The sequence below is a fragment of the Scatophagus argus genome, chromosome 21, assembly GCF_020382885.2.
Source record: "Scatophagus argus isolate fScaArg1 chromosome 21, fScaArg1.pri, whole genome shotgun sequence".
Lineage (NCBI taxonomy): Eukaryota > Metazoa > Chordata > Actinopteri > Scatophagidae > Scatophagus > Scatophagus argus.
The window spans coordinates 8,549,215-8,567,554 of record NC_058513.1 but is presented as its reverse complement, the minus strand read 5'-3'; the positions used below and the strand labels follow the sequence as shown (position 1 = coordinate 8,567,554).

At 38.9% G+C, this 18,340-nt stretch overlaps 1 protein-coding gene across 2 annotated transcripts; it reads left to right on the top strand.

Moving 5' to 3' along the window:
- The first annotated feature begins 247 nt into the window (after nucleotides 1-247).
- Nucleotides 248-17,763, top strand: kctd5b (potassium channel tetramerization domain containing 5b). 2 transcript variants are annotated; one of them, XM_046376770.1, is made up of 7 exons: nucleotides 248-515; nucleotides 7,594-7,702; nucleotides 8,723-8,814; nucleotides 8,930-9,025; nucleotides 9,223-9,327; nucleotides 11,804-11,929; nucleotides 14,444-17,763. In XM_046376770.1, the coding sequence occupies exons 1-7, from the start codon at nucleotides 294-296 to the stop codon at nucleotides 14,471-14,473; spliced, it is 780 nt and encodes a 259-aa protein (XP_046232726.1). In that variant the 5' UTR covers nucleotides 248-293; the 3' UTR covers nucleotides 14,474-17,763. The 2 variants fall into 2 exon arrangements, with proteins under 2 accessions (XP_046232726.1, XP_046232727.1); XM_046376771.1 differs by lacking the exon at nucleotides 9,223-9,327.
- Nucleotides 17,764-18,340: the final 577 nt, after the last annotated feature.

Here is an 18,340-nt window from a genome sequence, read left to right as displayed (position 1 = left end):
CTAAATCTTAATGTTACTTTTCCGAAGCCTATGACATTCTCAGGCTCTCGGCATCAACAAAACATGGCTCTCTATTGAAGCGTTAGTAGGTGAAGCTGGGGAGGACCTCTTTTCTCTGGAATAATTTATGCAAGTGTCCGTCAGCGCTGGTAGAGTGAGTTAGTAGGAGTGGCTGAGGCGCTGGCAGCCTGCTTTGCATGAATCGAGGGCTCGAAGTTAGTGGCTGCTGCTAGATATTTCCCGTCAGCCGTACAGAAAGAGCCGAGCCGAGGGTGGAGGAGACGAGGAGAGGGATGGCAGAGAACAGTTCTGAGACGAGTAGCTCCGTTCATCGGAGATGTTTGGCCCATTCTCCAGCGGAAAGAAACCATTCAGCCGGTGTCGGGGCATCGAAATGGATTCGGCTAAACGTCGGGGGGACGTATTTTTTAACAACGAGACAGACGTTGTGTCGGGATCCAAAATCGTTTCTGTACAGACTGAGCCAAGCTGACCCCGAACTCGACTCCGACAAGGTAAAAGCTAAGCTAGTCCAGCTAGTTAGCGTTGTAGGTATGAGCGCAGTTGGTTAACCAAATATAATTTTCCAACGAATTAGCTCATATTTACTAGCTGCATTGTTAAGCAGTCATGTTTGCTGGTGTCTGCGCTTATCGACCCGCTTAACCAGATTCTCGACTTGGTAAAAAGTCAGTGTTTATTCGTACTTACTGCTAACTCGATTTTTTGGCTAGCTAGCATTAGCCTATTAAACTAGCTAGATTCCGACAGTCACCACATGACATATGATCTTGATGCTAGCATGAGTATATAGCTAACTCGTTCCGTCTTCAGCAAGATAAGTTGCCGGGTCTTGTGGTTGCCTAAGTGTGCCGATTAAAATAGCGCGTGGTTTTAACTGTCCGCACAGGTCTTCGAGTTAAAATATCAAGTCACCTAAGTAGTTGGAAACTTTGTCCATCTGGGGCCGTGGCATTGCGTTGCACTCACAGAGGTGTCAAAAAGTGACAGCAACCTAATTTTCTATTGTTCCTGCTACTACTCTCACTATTTTTATATAACATTGTATGTAGAACCTAGCTGTAACTAATGTAGCTCAATTTTGTGTATGACTGAATATACTGTAGCTAATATTTAATCTAAACTTAGATGAGTTGTTCAACTCCTCTTTAACAACTAAATAATTGTAAAAATGTTAGCATATAGTCATAACCTGAATTGACTGTGGCATAATCAGATTCTGAGTTTAGATTATATTGGTGAGCTATTGACAAACTATCCTTCTCTAGCTCTTTTCTGGTCCATACAATGATTGTAATGTTCGCAAGCGTCATGTGCGATTATTAACTTGGCAAATGATCTACACATATAAGACTTTATTGCTCGATCAATTTGTGTTTTTCTCCTCCCTCTCCTGAGGTTAGTCTGTTACTTGGCTCTGTTTGCTCTGCTGTAATCAGCCTCTATGCTGGTGGTGAGGCTCCCCTAATGAGCACATAAGTCAATGCCAAGTGGGGTGAGGTGCTGCTGACAACTGAGAGCTCAGGATGAAGTCACTCACCTCCCTGAATGGCCTCATTGCTCCAGATGCAGCCTTTTCTCTGTTTGTCCATCTGCCAGTTTTAACAGCAGTGTGTGCTTTAAGGCCCCCAGCACTGTCAAACACAATGTATTAGTGTCTGTATACATAGTGTAATGTGCTCCGTTTTTCATTGCTCATTTTACTGCCCCATTACGCATTGTTATCGTCCACTTGCACATTTTAATCTTCACCTCTGTCCTCCTTTATACTAAGCTGAGACCATGGCTCATCTCGTATATTCATGCAAATATCTTAATCTCTGAATAATCAGCTTGCTTTTTTGTCAGTTTATCCTCCCATGAGCAAAGGATCAGTCCATCACAATCCCCTGTCTTAAATGTGTATCAGACTCTCATGTCATTACTGTACCTCTCTCCTGCAGGCGATCTAGTTTGAGGCAGCTCCCAGTAAAGGGCAGGTTATTAATAGCTATTATTACACTTACTAACATGTCTCAAACTATATACACTGACACTGATGAATTGATTTCATCTTGTTTGCAACTGAGCTAACAATGTTCTTGTTTTTTTGTGCATGTGAAAGGAAGCCCAGCAGAGTGACAGATCAGCGAAGAGCTGTTTTTGGACGAATGCAGTATTGTGTTTTCCAGCCAAGAAAATGAGTGGTTCAGTTCTCAGTCACGCAGGCTGACGTGCTTCAGCAGGACTCTTGAGGAGAACTGCATTATTCATGTTGTTGACTGGAGCCTGTTTTGCACATTGGGGCAGATCAGGGAGAAAGTGGAGGAAGTGCTGTGAAGTACAGAGCCATAACAGCTGATAGTCTTGTATTTATAAGTATTTTTTCCAAGATGGTTTATACCAAAATATAGTTTTCCGTGCATTGCTTTCATTACTGTTGTTACTAGGTTTGTAGGATTAATGGGCATTTATTGAATTCATGCTGTGAGATTATAAGCAAGGGCTGCTTTTGAAATTGTCAATTGCCCAGTCAGTAAGCAAGAGATGCACATCAGTGTTGAATCTCTCCCTCTGATATATTCTTGCTCTAAAGCTGCTCAGCTCAGGACCACTCAAATAGAGAAACGGCTTTCTAGCTTTGAGAGGTGCATACATTTTTCAAGCACCCCATCACAAAGGATTCTTGTTCCTTCAACATCTTTATTCTTTTCATATTCATATCCATTTGCTGCTTGGAGAAGTTTTCTCTGCTGCATGTGTGAGAAAAATATGGCCACATTTAATGCTGGATTCAGGTTCTGTGTCATGCCTAAGTACACTGTGGGAGGCAACGTGAATATTTAACCGTGATATCTCGTCTCTTTCTGCTTCTTGCAGTAAGTGCTCAGAAGGACCCTGCAGGGTGCTATTGGCAAATAAGGTGTGCCTCAAGGCTGTCTGTTGGCTTTATCAGTCTAAAGCAACTTTATTCACAAAAGCTGGGTAGCCATTATTGTTTATAGCCTGTCTTGCAGTACATTTAAAATGTTGAAATCAGTTTGAATTTTATTTTGCACCAAACCCAGTCATCAGCACGGTGCCTGTGTCCACATCCAGTCTCTCTTTTTAAATTGCAGTACACATCTCCCATTTTTCCTAGAGAAAACTCCAGGTTGCAGTGATTTCCTGGCTAGTCAGCTTAGCTGTGGAGCTACTTAACTGCCTCTCATCATGACAGCAAAGCTTTTAGGGGACTTTTAAAGGAGCCGTTCATTTACTGCCTGAAGCACTCTACCGTCATAAATTGTTCTGCAAAATGCATTGATGGTGTTGCCTTGCACAGTTGAAAGTGTCAGAAAGGCGAGAAGTTCCTCCCAGCCTTGGTGAAAGGTTAAACTTGCATTCAAATGACAGTGTTAAATATCTTGAAATATGTGATAGTTTCACATGATATAGCCTTGATGCAATGTGTGTATTATTTAGAAGATGAAGGCCTATTTTACTATGCCATTACTGCTTGTACTCCAGAGGGACTCCTGACTCCTACTCTTTAAGGATCAGGATTCCACTTGGCTAAGTATCTCTAGTCATGTGACTGAGAAGATCTACTGCAACATCTTTAAGTACTATTTCTGCAGTGGGCTTGTACTTCAGCTCAACTGCAGTGGATGCCGAGCAGCGTTTAATAATGCTTCCATTCTTTTTAGTCTTGGCAAGAACAAATTGGAATGGCTTCACGTCATAGTGTTAATTGTTTTGGTCACTGTCTAGGATTGCTATTTATTTCTTTGGTAATTACCGGCAACCATCTGGTATATTATTTGTAAACCTCAATGAAATTAAGCAGTCATGATTCATACACCTGTCTGGCTTGAATTTCATGAATGGGTGCATGCAAAGTTTTGTTATACACCTACTATTGACCACTGAAGCAAGAATGCATTGACTTGTTCATTTTGTAGACTTTCAGTGTTGATGTGTCTGCAGAAATCCTTATTGGACATCATGCACTTGAAGGGTGGGTCACCATGGTATTTCCTGTGGGAGGATATGTATTGTGTATAGGAGAAGAATGATAAGATTAATACTCTACACTTGTCTCTGCTATGAAATCCACCCTTCTAATTACCCTTTTTTCCCCTCAATGTTCAGTTGTCTACAGCGTGAATGCAGTCACGGTTAGGCTGACTTTGACTTTGTTCTTGACGCTGTATGTGCAAAAGGCTTTGCAGTTTTAGTGTTTTTGCAAGGGCAAATCTCAACGTAGCCGTGCAGCATGCTTGATCTACACTGAACTGACCTATTTCTGGTGGTTATTGTAGGCGGTATTGATGCTTGTCAGTTTATTTATTGGTATCATCTGATCTCTTTGGGTTAAGCAGTTGTAGTTATAGTGGTGTAGTGTATTTATTCAATCAACAAGTATGAGGTATGAATAAAGATTTTGTGTCTTTGAAGATAATTTGTTGCTTTTCACAGCCAAGGTTGACCTGTTCTCTTACTCTTCACAACCTTAACGATAAGGTTCATCATCATGCTTATAGTATTCCAAAGAGATTGGGATATTTATCTGTCTTTAAAATTCAACAAATTTCTTCACTTTTCCTTCTTTTTCCTTCCTGCCTATATTACGTCCCAGCAGCCCTCCTCTTATTCCCCGACAGTCCCCACCCCTCTGTTTGTTGCCCGGTGCTCCCCAGCGTGGGCCCCTAGAGACACAGCCTTTTGTTTTTAATTAAAAACAATGTCCCCTTTGTGTACTCGGGCCCATATCAGGGCCCCCATAATCATCTGAACTGGGTCATCGTCATCCTGTGTCCCCCATAGATGCATATACACAGAGGACCTGCAAAAGGCTTGTCAACGCAGCATTTCAGGAAGCAGAAAGTTTACACAAGAGTACACATATGGTAGCTTTGAGTGTTTGATCAGTGGGTGTTTTTAGAGGTAGTATACAATAGTTTATTTGTATAGTGTAATAGGCCTTTTTCATTTAGTAGTATAGTCATAGTAGGATGAGCGCAGGTGTTGCTATAACATTAACAATGGCTCTGTTATTCTATTATCCCAGTGTTACACCGAGCAAGCACACACAATACCTGGAACCTTGAAACCAAAGCAGCTAAATGGAAGCCAGTAGTAATTAATTTTGTTTACTCTTGTGCTTTTCCTTCTTTGTCAAAATGACTTCTGAGAAGAAGGCTTATATCACATAGGTGACCTCATAGCGCCTCCATATGCCAAGTTTAATTGATTCAGATAAAGAAAATGTTTACAAAAAATCTAAAACATGTCACTGGTTTTTCATTGGGTAGGTGACAATGTAGAGCCAGAAGGAAATTGAGGGGAGAAAGCTTAAAGTAGGCCTGTACAATGTTGTAAAACACTGGCATTGTCATATTTTGTTTTCTGTGATTTCATTTTATTACATATAATGATAATAATATGAAAAAATACAGGAATTTCCACAGGATGACTTGACTAGCTCTGTTTGGAAAAAATGAACTGTCTAATGCGAAGGATGCACGTTAGAAGTTAGATAATTCCCCTGCGTGTGGCTTTGCCTGTGCATGCAAGCGTCGTACAGTCCTAGCTTGAGCACCACCTGACTTTAAGTTAAACATTTTTTCTTAGTCATTATTAGTCAGTCAAACTTAGAAACTCAATTATTTTAAAATTATTTATTTGTCAAGCACTAATGTGGATATTTTCTGCCTGGACCTCAAAAAGTCCTCTCACAGAGCTACTGTAGTGTGGATTTCACTTTACCCGGAGGGGCTTCTTTCCTCAGCCTGAGTGTCTCCTTAATTCATCCTCCACATTCCACCATAAAAAGTGGTTTTATGACTTGCTAATTATTCTTCCATTTATTCCAGTTATTCTCCTCATGTCACATGAAAACATGGTAAGCATTAAGCATATAATCTAGAGCTGCAACAGTTAGCCAGGTTTGATTGATCAGGTGACAGTAGCAAGTTAATTAAATAGACAACCACCTACTATATTGATAACTGATTAATCATTTTAGTGATTTTTTTTTTTTTTTTTTTTTTTTTTTAGGTAAATCAGAATCAGAATTCCTTTATTAATCCCTGGAGGGAAATTCTTGAAAAACTCGAGTCTTTGGGTTTTGCACTATATATGTCACTTGGGTCTCAGAAAATTGATTAAAAAATGTTCCTTAAAATTTTATAGACTGATGATTCATCGTTTAATTACAACTAATGTGCAGATTAATCGGTATGAAAATAGTTGTGGGTTGCAGTCCTAATACCATCATTTTGCACTTCTGGATATGAAAATAAGTTGCATTGGGACAGTAATACAGTTTGTGTTTTGCCATATTTGAGTCATCACTGGGTAGGGGTACTTGTGAAATCATTACCAGTGGATACAGCTGGCTGTGTAGTGGAAAGAAATCTAAATGGGGTGCATGGTAGCTCAAAGTTAAAATCAAACATTATGTACAGCTTGTTTGGTTATGCTGAGTTGCACAGCTTTGGCAAAGTCAGTACCTCTATGCAGGTGCACCTGTGCTTGTGCTTAAATTTCAGTGACTATGGAAATGTAAGGAACTGACACAGGGCAGTAAGACCAGAATAGAGTTCCACTGGGCTCCTGTGGAATATTTTTGCTTTGGAAAGGAGGTCAGCCAGCTAACAGGGTTTGGAGATTCATTACAAAAAGAAAATGCACTGGGACCTTTCCTCATTATTGGAAAGATTAATGGGTTTTTTTGAGCTGAATCTGTGTCTGAATATGTGAAGACGAGGTAAATGTGAATGTGCACGTCTTCTTTCGTGTACACTTGGCTGTATGTTTGAGTTTGGTCATGGCCTGGCGTGTGACGATTGCTACATCGTTGCACGACTGGCAGGGCCGGTAATTTGCAAAATTGCCCCTGAAGCCATATGCTCCACTGATGTAAAGTCAAACATCCTGCAGCATTTGAGGATTAGCACAGAATTTGCTTGAGGCCTTTCCTCCGTGCCGTGTGTAAATGTCATGCACGTTTGACTCACTAAATGTCACATCATATTAAACAAGTTTTATCAGTAAACTGGCGTTGGCTGCAGTACTTTAAACAGCTGTCCAATTTGACTTTCATATATTGTGTTAGGCCAACTATGTAACAGACCAGACTAGGCTAATTGTCAGTTGCAAGCCAAGGTGCTTTCTCCCAGTCCCCTTGGTGGATTCAGCGTTCTGTTTCAAATCTTTTTCTGTTCTGCTCTAATTGTTTTAGCTTCCTTTTCCCCCCTGAGAAAATGACAGTCTAATCACAGTACTTACAGAAATAGGGGAATACCCAGCGGTTGTGAAGGAATCGGGATCAAACCCAAGGCCTTTGGGAATAGTGAAGTGACATCCCAAAGCTGTTTTATATGCTCTTTCTGCGCATGTCCAAACCCTGTAGAGATTATCAACACAGGAGTTGACCTCATAATTCTCATCCCTTGAGTTTTATCCACTGATGCACAATGTTTTTTCCCCCAAAGATTATATTTCGATTAAGGTATATGCCTGCTCATTGATTGTCTCTTTTTTTAAAGAATGCTTACATTTTGAGAAAAATACCATTTTCATGTTTCCTATACTTCTGCTTTTCAGGATGAAACCGGTGCCTATCTCATAGACAGAGACCCCACATACTTTGGGCCAGTGCTTAACTACTTGAGGCATGGTAAACTGGTGCTCAACAGGGACCTGGCAGAGGAAGGTAATTTCTCTGTGGAATATGAGGGTGAATTCACACTTGTAGTTTATTTAGTCTGGACCAAGGGGGGACATTATACATTCTTGAATTTTAGTTCTGATCTGGTTCACACTGACTTTTACAAACGAGCCAACAGAATTGACATGAAGTTACTTAAACTGATGGGAAGCTGATCATCACATTCATCAGGATCCACGTGTTGAATCTTGATGAATCTGATGTCTGAAAGAAGTTCATGCGGTACTACAGTGCTTCTGATGTCTATATTTTAGTGCTTTTTTGAAGAACAAAAAAACTACATTTCTAGATCAGATTTTCAACCCACTGCTGCACAGATACTAACATTAATACAAATGTATTGGTTACACCTAACCTGGTCCCAGTGTTTGGTCCTGCATTGCTACCAAGTCAGTTTTACACTGCTGCACCTAAAAGATCACTGATTAATTGCCTGTAACTTGAACATGAGCTTAATTGATTTCCACACATCCTTCATTATGGGACAGTGTCAGATCTGAATGCAGTTCTTCAGTATAATGTATACATTTGCTGTACCAATTTTAAAGTTTATTCTTCAGTTCTTCAGTGTACTGTTGTCACATTATAAATAAATGGCACATTTAAGATGGAATTTAATAGTGAAATAAATGGAGTCTTCAATTAGCATTTTTCTGCTAGTGTTTCTCTGTAGCCTTATTTGCCACAACCGTGTTGCCTTTTACTGTGGTTTTTTTTGTATTCTTCATAGTTCTCCATTATGAGAATGTCCTAATATACCCCTCTGAGTTTGTTTTAATCAAAACAAACAGGTTAGATGTGAAAGAACCCTGAGATGAACTTTAAGAAATGTTTTCCAAATTAAAATACATTATATCAATATGTGTGTTAGCATACTTGTGAATATTTCATCATTACATTATACTTCAACATGTAGAATAAGATTGCCTTCAATAGCTCTTTTCTTTGTTGTTTTTTTTTTTGTTGTTGTTGTTGTTTGTTTGTTTTTTTTACTCACTGATTTAGGTGTGCTAGAAGAAGCCGAATTCTACAACATCACATCGTTAATAAAACTCATCAAGGACAAGATCAGGGAACGTGACTGTAAAACATCACAGGTATATGACGTTCTATCGAGAGAAATCTCTTCATTTATGAGACATTTCTGTTTAATTAATATGGTAAACTGTTGTCTCTGCATTCCCACCCTACTTTTGCTCATCCTTCTATCAGGTTCCGGTTAAGCATGTGTACCGGGTGCTGCAGTGCCAGGAGGAGGAGCTGACACAGATGGTGTCGACCATGTCTGACGGCTGGAAGTTTGAGCAGGTAAATCTCCACCTGCAGGGTCACAGCAGTAATCCTCCTTTCATGTGCTTCACCCACCCCGCTATGCTCACATTGACCCAAAAAGTCCAATCCTCAATACTGGAAATGGCTAAAAGCCGAACCAGCAAATCACATCTTTCTCAATGTCCGCATACATGATCCGGGCATCCCTTCTGTGCTCTGATTGGTTGTTGCAGCTTGTCAGTATAGGTTACGGGCGGGCCCACCAGTCAGAGTTTCTGCTGATTGTGTCAAGGGAGGTGAAGGGAGAGGAGTCTGCTTTGCCAAACAACAGCGGAGAGGTGTGTCCCACAAATTTCTGTCCACGGGCTGGTCACTGCATGGTCCCTATGTTGTCCATACACACCCCGTTGGCCATTGTTTGTCCCAAGTAGACACATAGCTGTTGGTCATATTTTTTTAGTTGATTCTTTTAAGTGTTTATTTGTGCTGCTTGCTCACCAGTGAGACTAAGACAACATGACACCTTTTCGTGTATGTGATTTTATTTTATTATACTGTTCTTTTCTTCATATTGCATTCACAGTTTGTAAGCTTGTCAGCAGCCTTCTGTGTTTTGCTTTGATGTAGCTACTTGGCTGTTTTGGGGGCTATGCTGTAATCTAATGCTGGTTGATTTAGAGGTGAAACTTTTGTTTTCTTTAAAAAAAAAAATGTTGTTCTATCTTCCCAGCGGGTAATTGAAATTGTTTCAAACATTAAGACAGAATAATCCAAGTTTACATGAGCGTTTGTGTTCGGCTGGGAATGCCAAAGGCAAGTTTTTTTTAATGAGAAACCACACGTTTGGGTGTTGGGAGTGTGTATTATGTGTAAATGAATCTTCCCGAGATGAGGAATCACTGGCTTTCCCATTAGAGTTGAAATCTCTCTAATCTCTTCACACAGGTCAGATGGGAAACTACTAGAAACAATCCTTATGCAAAGCCTAAATCTCAGTCGTCAGCCCAGGAGAATGTTGGGGAGATGAGCTTTAATGACCTACTGTCGTCTTTAAGAATCCGTGAACATAGGCTGTGTTTTGAAGTGCATTTTGCACTGGGTGCCTTAGGATTTGGTGCATGCTGAGTCTTTAGCAGTGTGATAAGTAGAAACCATGGTAGCTGTGTGAGTTTTGCAGTGTTTATGCCTAATGTAAGAGAGAATGCTTAACAACAACAAGTCTCCAGCAGCAGTGGCTAATGAGGCGATGCATGTCTGAACATGCACACCTGGGTACAGACCGTATACATGTAGCCTGCAGTATACACAAACTTAACATTCAGCAGTAAAAGCAGTCATTGTGGAATGAGAGCTGCTCTTTCTTTTTACATGTTTTTCGAGGCATGCATGCAGTTTGTTTATAAAGATGTTGTCCCATTTTTTTTTTTTGTCTTCTTGTTTCCTTTTTTGTTTTTTATTGAAACTGACAGGACTGGAAAGAGGAGCGTTTGAAATGACCGTGATATACTCAATTTCCATAGCTTCATAATAAAATGTTGTTATTTTTCAACTTTAATAATAATATTACCATATTTGTTACAGCCCTGCAGCTTGAAAAGATAAACATATTAATATTAAATAAATGAGAAAGAAATAAGAAAGAAAGAAATCAAACACCACATATTAATTGTAGAAGGATACGTTTCACGCGTGTGGAGACGACATGAACATGTACACGAATCGTTCATAAAGTGAATTGTACAAGTGCCTTCATAGTTTTCCAGTTAATTGTGCCAGCTTTGGTGACATAACTTTGGTTGAAACGGGGGTGTCTTACACTCTCTAACCTCTCAAACATCTTATCTTAATGGTACTGATTTTGATTAATGTGTTAGTTGAAGCACTTGACAAAATCCTACATGTCTGTTTAGTCTGTCTTTTCTAATGTTCACATCTTAAGTAGTTGATACTGTAGTTTTAAACACTTGATTGCATTGATTTAATTCCAGCTGTTCACTGAAAACAAGCCTGGTCCTATCAAATCAAGTCCACCGCTCCCCATTGATTTTCAACCAGCATGTTTGCTTCCTGTGGTCGAGTCCCTGCACTTGAATTGACTATGAGCTGGTTATTTTCTGTCTGTGACATCTTCATGCTATTTATTCCATTATCATTACCTTGTTTTATGGACCAACATTACTTTATTTCTTTGTATTTTCTTTTAATATGTTGGCTTTCTGTTTGCCCTTTGATCTTCGTGAATGTTTTATTTTGGGTTTTCAGTGCTGGTGTGTCTGCATTGCCTAAAAATACTGTTTGCAATGCATTTTAGAAATGTCATGACCAAAAAGTGACACATTTCAGTGTAGCCTTAAAGTCTCGCAGTTGTCTTTGAAGCCTCTAACTTCTATCCTCTCCAGGAGTATTGCTTTTTAAAGTGGGGTGTCCTTTTGTCCTACTGGCCTCAGTGTACCATGTGATTGTGCAACCGTGACTTCTTGAGTTTAAATCTAAGCGCACTTTTGTGTTACTCCCACCTGCCAAAAAAGATAATTAATCAAAGTTAAGTTCAGCAAGTTAAGAGTAAGAATTAAACAAGCCATAGTTAAATTTGTCTGTATGAGGTATTTTGAGCTGGTTTAATTGCAGGAACCTGTAGACTCTGTGCTTTTTGATTTGTTGTCAATCTTTTTTTCTTTTTTTTTTTTTTCAACATTACTTTTAGTGTCTCCCTACCTCTGTTTTCCCCACCATGAGTAAACAAGTTTTCGCCTCTACTTATTCATCAGTCTAAGGCTTGTTCTTCCTCTGTGCTCTGCTCTCATGTCTTTCTAGCTGGTCAGCATAGGCTCCTCTTACAACTACGGAAACGAAGACCAAGCCGAGTTCCTGTGCGTAGTCTCCAAGGAGCTGCATAATCAATCATACGGGACAAACAGTGAGCCTAGTGAGAAGGCTAAGGTAAGAGTGTGTGTGTGTGTGTGTGTGTGTTGGGAGGGGGAGGGGTTGAAAAGCCGTCCATAGCAAACATCTGTGAGTGATGGCCTGTGGATGTTTTAAATGCACTGCATTTATGAACATACCACCAGGGGACTGAAAGCACCTCTGATTTATTGATGAGAAACCTCTATGAAGGAGAACATTGTGAATATTCAGTCCTCCAGTGTTTTCAAAAAGAAAAAAAAAAAAACAGGACTCGTCTATAACCACAAGTTATAGAGAGTTAGTCAGAGTAAATGTAGATGTCTGTAGAAAAATGTAGAAATAAAGACAATTAGGCATTCATTTCGATATATCTCTAACCAAACTAACCAGTTGTTGAAATTTATCTTATGTTTGACCTGAAATGAGAAAAAAAATTCTCTAAACAGCATCATTTTGTGAAATTTCCCAGGCTGGGATTAATAAAGGATATCTTTCTATCTATCTATCATCCTTGTGAGGGGCTTTAAGAAAGCACAGGTCTGCAGATTAGTGCTGCCATTGGCAAGGTCTGTCATTTTCTCAAGGGCTTTGGGAGCGAAGCAGTAGGCATGCCCTGAGGAATTCAAACTCCCAACACCTACTCTCCATGGGTGCCTCCACTCCTTAAAGGCAACTGCACGTGAAAAAGCACATTGTTAAACTTATATTCCTGTTGTTGTTTGCTTCAGTAGGAAGATTAAACACTACCAGTGCATCTTTCAAGCATGTGTATAGAGGGAGCAGGCTCTTGGTTGCTGTTGTTTCCAGGGGCACCTTATCCTTGAGTATGATTGATTTAATGTTACTATTAAGAGCTGAAATCTAAAATTATGGGTCCTTTTTGTAGAAATCAATTGTCACATCTGAATTAAGGGTGGTAGGAACAAGGTGTCCTTGGATAACATTTGTTCTTGTTTGCTTGGATTTTTCCATAGACTCTAAATGTAGTTTGATTAATGTGAATCCCCGTGAACATAACCCATTGGTTTTATTTTTCTCCTTTCCAACATTTTTACACCTGCATTCATTTCCGTTATTTTACACCATGCCTTTCTTGTCTTCTTCTGTGCTGTCTGCATGCTGCATGTTGCTCAGAGCGAGGACGAAGAGACGGATTATGAAATGAATGACTCTGATTAGAGTTGAGCACTTATGACTCACTGGTGAGCACTCAAGTGCTCGTAGTCCCTCCACCACGCCTCCTTAGTTTGTCCCTCTCTTTCTTCCCTGTGCCCCTTTGATGCAGTTTACACTGCTGAAAACTTTGTTCACATTTGCTTTCAAAGACTGCCTGAGCTGATAATATGCTTAAACCAGGGTGAAGTGACTGAAGACAGGTTGAAAATCAGCTTTGGCCTCCTACAAGCCAAAGCTAGATCAAAAACCAGATGGTTCGTGCTGAGACTGGTGGAGCTTTCCTTGCAGGTGAAGCTGTCTTTGAAACCAGATGGAAGAGCTCCATTTGTTTCAGTAGTGTAAATAAGACCCTTGTAATTATTGTCATGATCACAGCCTTGGTTAATGGAGGGCATGCTGAATCATCAGCTGCTGCAGTTTGACTCATTGTCCCTCATTCAATGACATTTTAAGTGTAGAAGGGTTTCTGTGCTCCCTTTGTCCATTTCATTGTCAAAAGGTAGTAGCAGTTGAAGTGTTGCTTAAAGAGCACCGATTTGAGAAAAAGGTCAAATCATTAATGCAAGGTGGCCTGAAGACAAAACTTGATATCAATCCATACACTGTATAAAAGAACTGGACGTAGCCCACACAACGTTACTCATTGGTTCCTTGGCCATTTTGAAGCCTCAAATTTGGTATTTTCTCCTTGACCATATTTGGACTAAAGGAGCTGTCAACCAGTGAGTAATAAATCAAATGATAATAAGCTAACATTCCAATAAACTTAAATACAATCAGACTTCTTTTTGCAAACTATTGTTCTCAGTTACATTTCTTTAGCTTCTGAGTGAGGTTCATCTCTCATACTTTTCAGTGACATGCTGAATGTACTTGATATAGAAAATGGTTGGTAATTTTGACTATTATTAGTTCTGTAACCTTGATAAGGCTCTCAGTTTGAATTTTGCCCTTCATCTCTTTGGCAATTCGTAACTCCTGGGGGAGCTGTGGTTAGTTTCAGCAGCATGTCTTCCCAGTACCAAGGTTGATCGCAACAGACAAGCATTTCTGCTCCATGAGCTTACCCAGAATTGGCCTTACAACCACATACTGCATAGTCTCTGGCGCAACGCTTTATTTTCCACACTTATGCAAGCTTTTCCCTTTGTCTCTGCACCCTGTTCAGCATGTTTGATTCATCCTGCACGTACAGTACATGTATGCGTTCCCCTGCCTGGGAGAACGTGTACTGTGGCAGGAGTAAGTGCTTTGGTCAAAAAATGTATACACTGACTGTAAGTAGTGAAATAAAGAGGACTGTACAGAGTCAGGTACAAGATGACTTTTGTTTTTAATGTGTTGCTTTATTCGCTTATTTTCTGGTCTCTGCAGATTCTTCAGGAAAGGGGTTCCCGAATGTGAAGAGGACTCAGTATTATGAGCTCCAGGTGTTATGATGCAAACATATCATCTTTGTGAAAGAACGTTTGGCACAATGGAGATTTAAAGGGGGGGTGTGCATTTTTTTGTGTTTTCCCTCCGTTTTTGTTTTTATTTCTTGATGTAAATAAGTCTGTTTACTGACAATTTGTGCCTGTAGATTTGAACTGGACCTTTTTTTTTTTAATTAGCGGCAATTTTTTTTTTTGTAATTGAAAGTAAGAAATTGCAATCTACATATGTTTTATGCTATAAAATATGGCCATCATCATACAAGGCCAATGATTCACTCAGGGTCATCTATCGAGTTAATTCTTATATCCTCCAACTCAAGGGTCTGGTAAGGGATCAGTGTGGTCTTTGTAACTCAGAAGTATCAAACTAAAAATCATTCTGTAGAGATGTTAAGAAGGGAATCATGCATTTATTAAGAGAGAGGCTATTAAATGTGAAATTCACCCTAAAAAAAAACAAAAAACAAATCGATTAAATATTTTCCCAAAGATTTCAAACAGTTACGTCGAGATTTGTGATCATGAGGATCCCAGCTATACTTTTCTGATGGTTTTTGAAACAGTGAACAGCTTCTGAAAATATGTTTCAAAGTAAACTGTTTCTAAGAGGAACAATCACACTCTCAGACAAGGTTGAAAACTATGTGAACAAAAATGTCAGTTATTTGATACTGTAAATAAAGGGGCATTAGGTAATTTATCACTTTTACAAAACCCTTATCAGTGCTGAGGAAGATACCAGTAATGAACAGAAGTATGAATTTTCACTAAGTACACTACCTTCAGAGAAGCAGCAGAAATAACTACCTAACAGAAATGTCACAATGCAACATACTTTACTGTTCGCTTTCATGGCTTGAGAAGTAAATGTGTTGCTTGTGTAGCTTCTTGCTGAATCGTGTACTCTATCTTACAACCTTAGTGTAATGCACGAAACAACAGATACAGCCATTGTGTGCTCTGGGATCAAGTAATTATATATTCAGGAAGTTCACTTACTTTTCTATAAGAATGGAACTTTGAAGTATTAGACACGCCTATAACCGCACAGGTTCATTTAAAATATTGTTTCAAAGTAAGATATCTGCTGCTTCTGCAAACGCTTATTTTTAGTTATGAAATAAAAGTAAAATTGCCATCTAAATTTTGTTAAGTGCTCGTTTAATCTGCCAGATTTTTTTTGTTTTTTATCTTCTAATGTAGTTTGGGATCTCCTCATGTTCATAAGTCTAAAGTTAACTGCCAAATCATCAAAGATGTTTCAAATGTGAATTCTGTTTTACAGTGACATTATTTTTTTTAAACATCTGTGTCCTCCAGTGGCATACTGTTTCCTGTCGGAAAAGACATCCATGAGACAGTGACATCTTTTTTTATTATTTTATTTTCCCCACTGACTTCTCAGTTTTCTTGAATTAGTTTATTTTGAATGCTTGAGGGAACATCTTGTTTTGAAGTTGTTTGTTTTTTTTGTTAGGGTAAGTTTTTGTGTTGTGGGAGGTTTGGGAATGGGAACTGTTTGAAGGCAGTGATGAAGTGCTTTCTGTTCATATCCAGAGGATTTTGTTTTGATGTAAATAATCCAAATTCAATATTAATATTTAACTCTTAAAAAAAACTGCACGTTTTGTACACTGTATAGAAAACACAACTTTGAATGGAAGTTGTTTATTACTGGATCTTTAAAAATGAGAAAATCTTGACAATGTTAACTTGTGTTTTACATTGTTTGTACAGGACTCTAGAGGTTTCTGAGTTAGGTTTGAAACAGCTGATGCTGAATATGGTGTCTTTCACTGAGAACATGCCTGGAACATGTTTTGATAACTAATAACAAAGCTATACTTGGCTGGCTATGAAGTTGACTGTTACATTCAAAAAAAAAAACAAAAAACAAATGTATTTTTTCCTGCATTGTGATAGATTCTACTAAGCATTTTGACTTGTTGAAATTTCGTACACAGCATTACAAGCACTACAGTGGAAAACAACACTGTGCACATTGCTTATAAGCCTGTAATGTTGTTAATGTAAATACTGCATTTTAGAACACTTTTTTTTTTTATAGAAAGTTGTTTTCAGGTTTGATGTGTGGTTTTGATAGGTTGGATATTTCATTCACAAGTAATCATTTAGTGTTGCCTTTTTCCCAATGACCAAAATCCAATGTCTTATGTGTATTGTACACATTAATCTTAGTGTCAGGGATGAGTAAACTTTTCTTAATGCTGGCACACTTTGTACATACAGACTTGTTAACGACACACAAACCTCCATTTACTCACATGTACACTTGACTAAAACAATTTTTATATTGTCTGGAAAACAAGTATGGATGCATGTTTTGATATAGATATACACATATATATACACACAAGCACACACAAGGGCTTTTAAAGTGCAAAATTTGACATCTGCAAAGAGGTTCACTCAAAGTAGACTGGATTTCCTGCCAGAGCTAGGCTATGTTTACATTTGCTATAGTATTCTGAAGCCTTCCAATTATGTACTGTCTTGCACTCCCTCGCACACGTTAACATTCACCTAACCTGTGTGACTGCACAAATGGAAACTAGCACTCCCCACTCCACATGAACTGATATTCACAGACATGCCGACCGATGAGATACTCCATCCGTTTCTGACGGCCTATGCTTGAGCGTTGCAGACAATCTTGCTTTCCGCCCTTTCTCGTGGCATGCTCACTTTTAATAGGATGAAACTTACCTACGTTGGCTCAGAGCAAAAATTTATTTGAGTCTTCTTTTGAGACTTTTTCTGCAATGAGTTTTAATATGTTTTTGTGTTTGATTTGCTTGGTTCAGTTGAGAGCTCATTTGATATACTCTGGTCTGAGGTGTTTAACCTTTCCACTTTAGCAGCTACATTACCTTGATGCCCTTCACACACATGTTGTCTGGTTGAGCATTTGGCATTGATAATCATTTCATGTGATGGACAAACTTATCAAATCTGTAGCCTAATACTTAAGTGCCCAGTTTGTTTTGCATTCAAGTCATAAGCCACAGACCACTGTAATGCATGATTGAAGATGATCACACTTGTAATCAGAGGGAAAGAATGTGTCATTTTTCCTCAATCTAGCAATTACATCAATGAATATGGTTCTCATATCACTACATAGATCACTTCTATATGATCTTATGCAATGTTAAAAATATACAAAGTAAGTATGAGGTTAAGGGGATAGATCTATATGGTCTTGCAAAGTAAACTCAATAAAAATGTTGTCATTCATGTGTGCTTATCTGTTTTGTGTGTTTTGTATCCACGGCTCTGCCAGAAAGTAAATTATTTATTTTAATTTTACACTCTCTTCTCCTACACAATAGTATAGATACAATTAGCTTTTTGTAATGATCAGTATTCACATCAGACACTCAGGTCAAACTGAAGTGTCTCTACCCTCGTCGGACCATAACAATACATGGTTAAGACATGGTGACAAATTCCTATTATTTTTGATAAATAGCGCCCTCTTGTGCTGTCTGCTCAAAACATGTTGCTGTGGCATAGTCGCCTTTCAAAATGCCTGTCTAAATGTAGACGATATTTTTTTTCGTTCATTTACACGGTAAAATAAAACAGTTTATGAATATATGGTTATCAGCCAAAATGTCAAGTTCGACTGACCCTAAATCTTTTGCCAATTGCACACGTTGTAACATGAGTTTTGTCAAACGTAATCATTTGAGTTAACGGTCTTTCGTCTCGGCAAAGATGTTATATTGTAGAAGATAGAAATCCATCTGCGTTTGCTAGAATGATAGCTCGTGCTTGGGCATTGGCGATATATGAAACGAGAAAACTACGT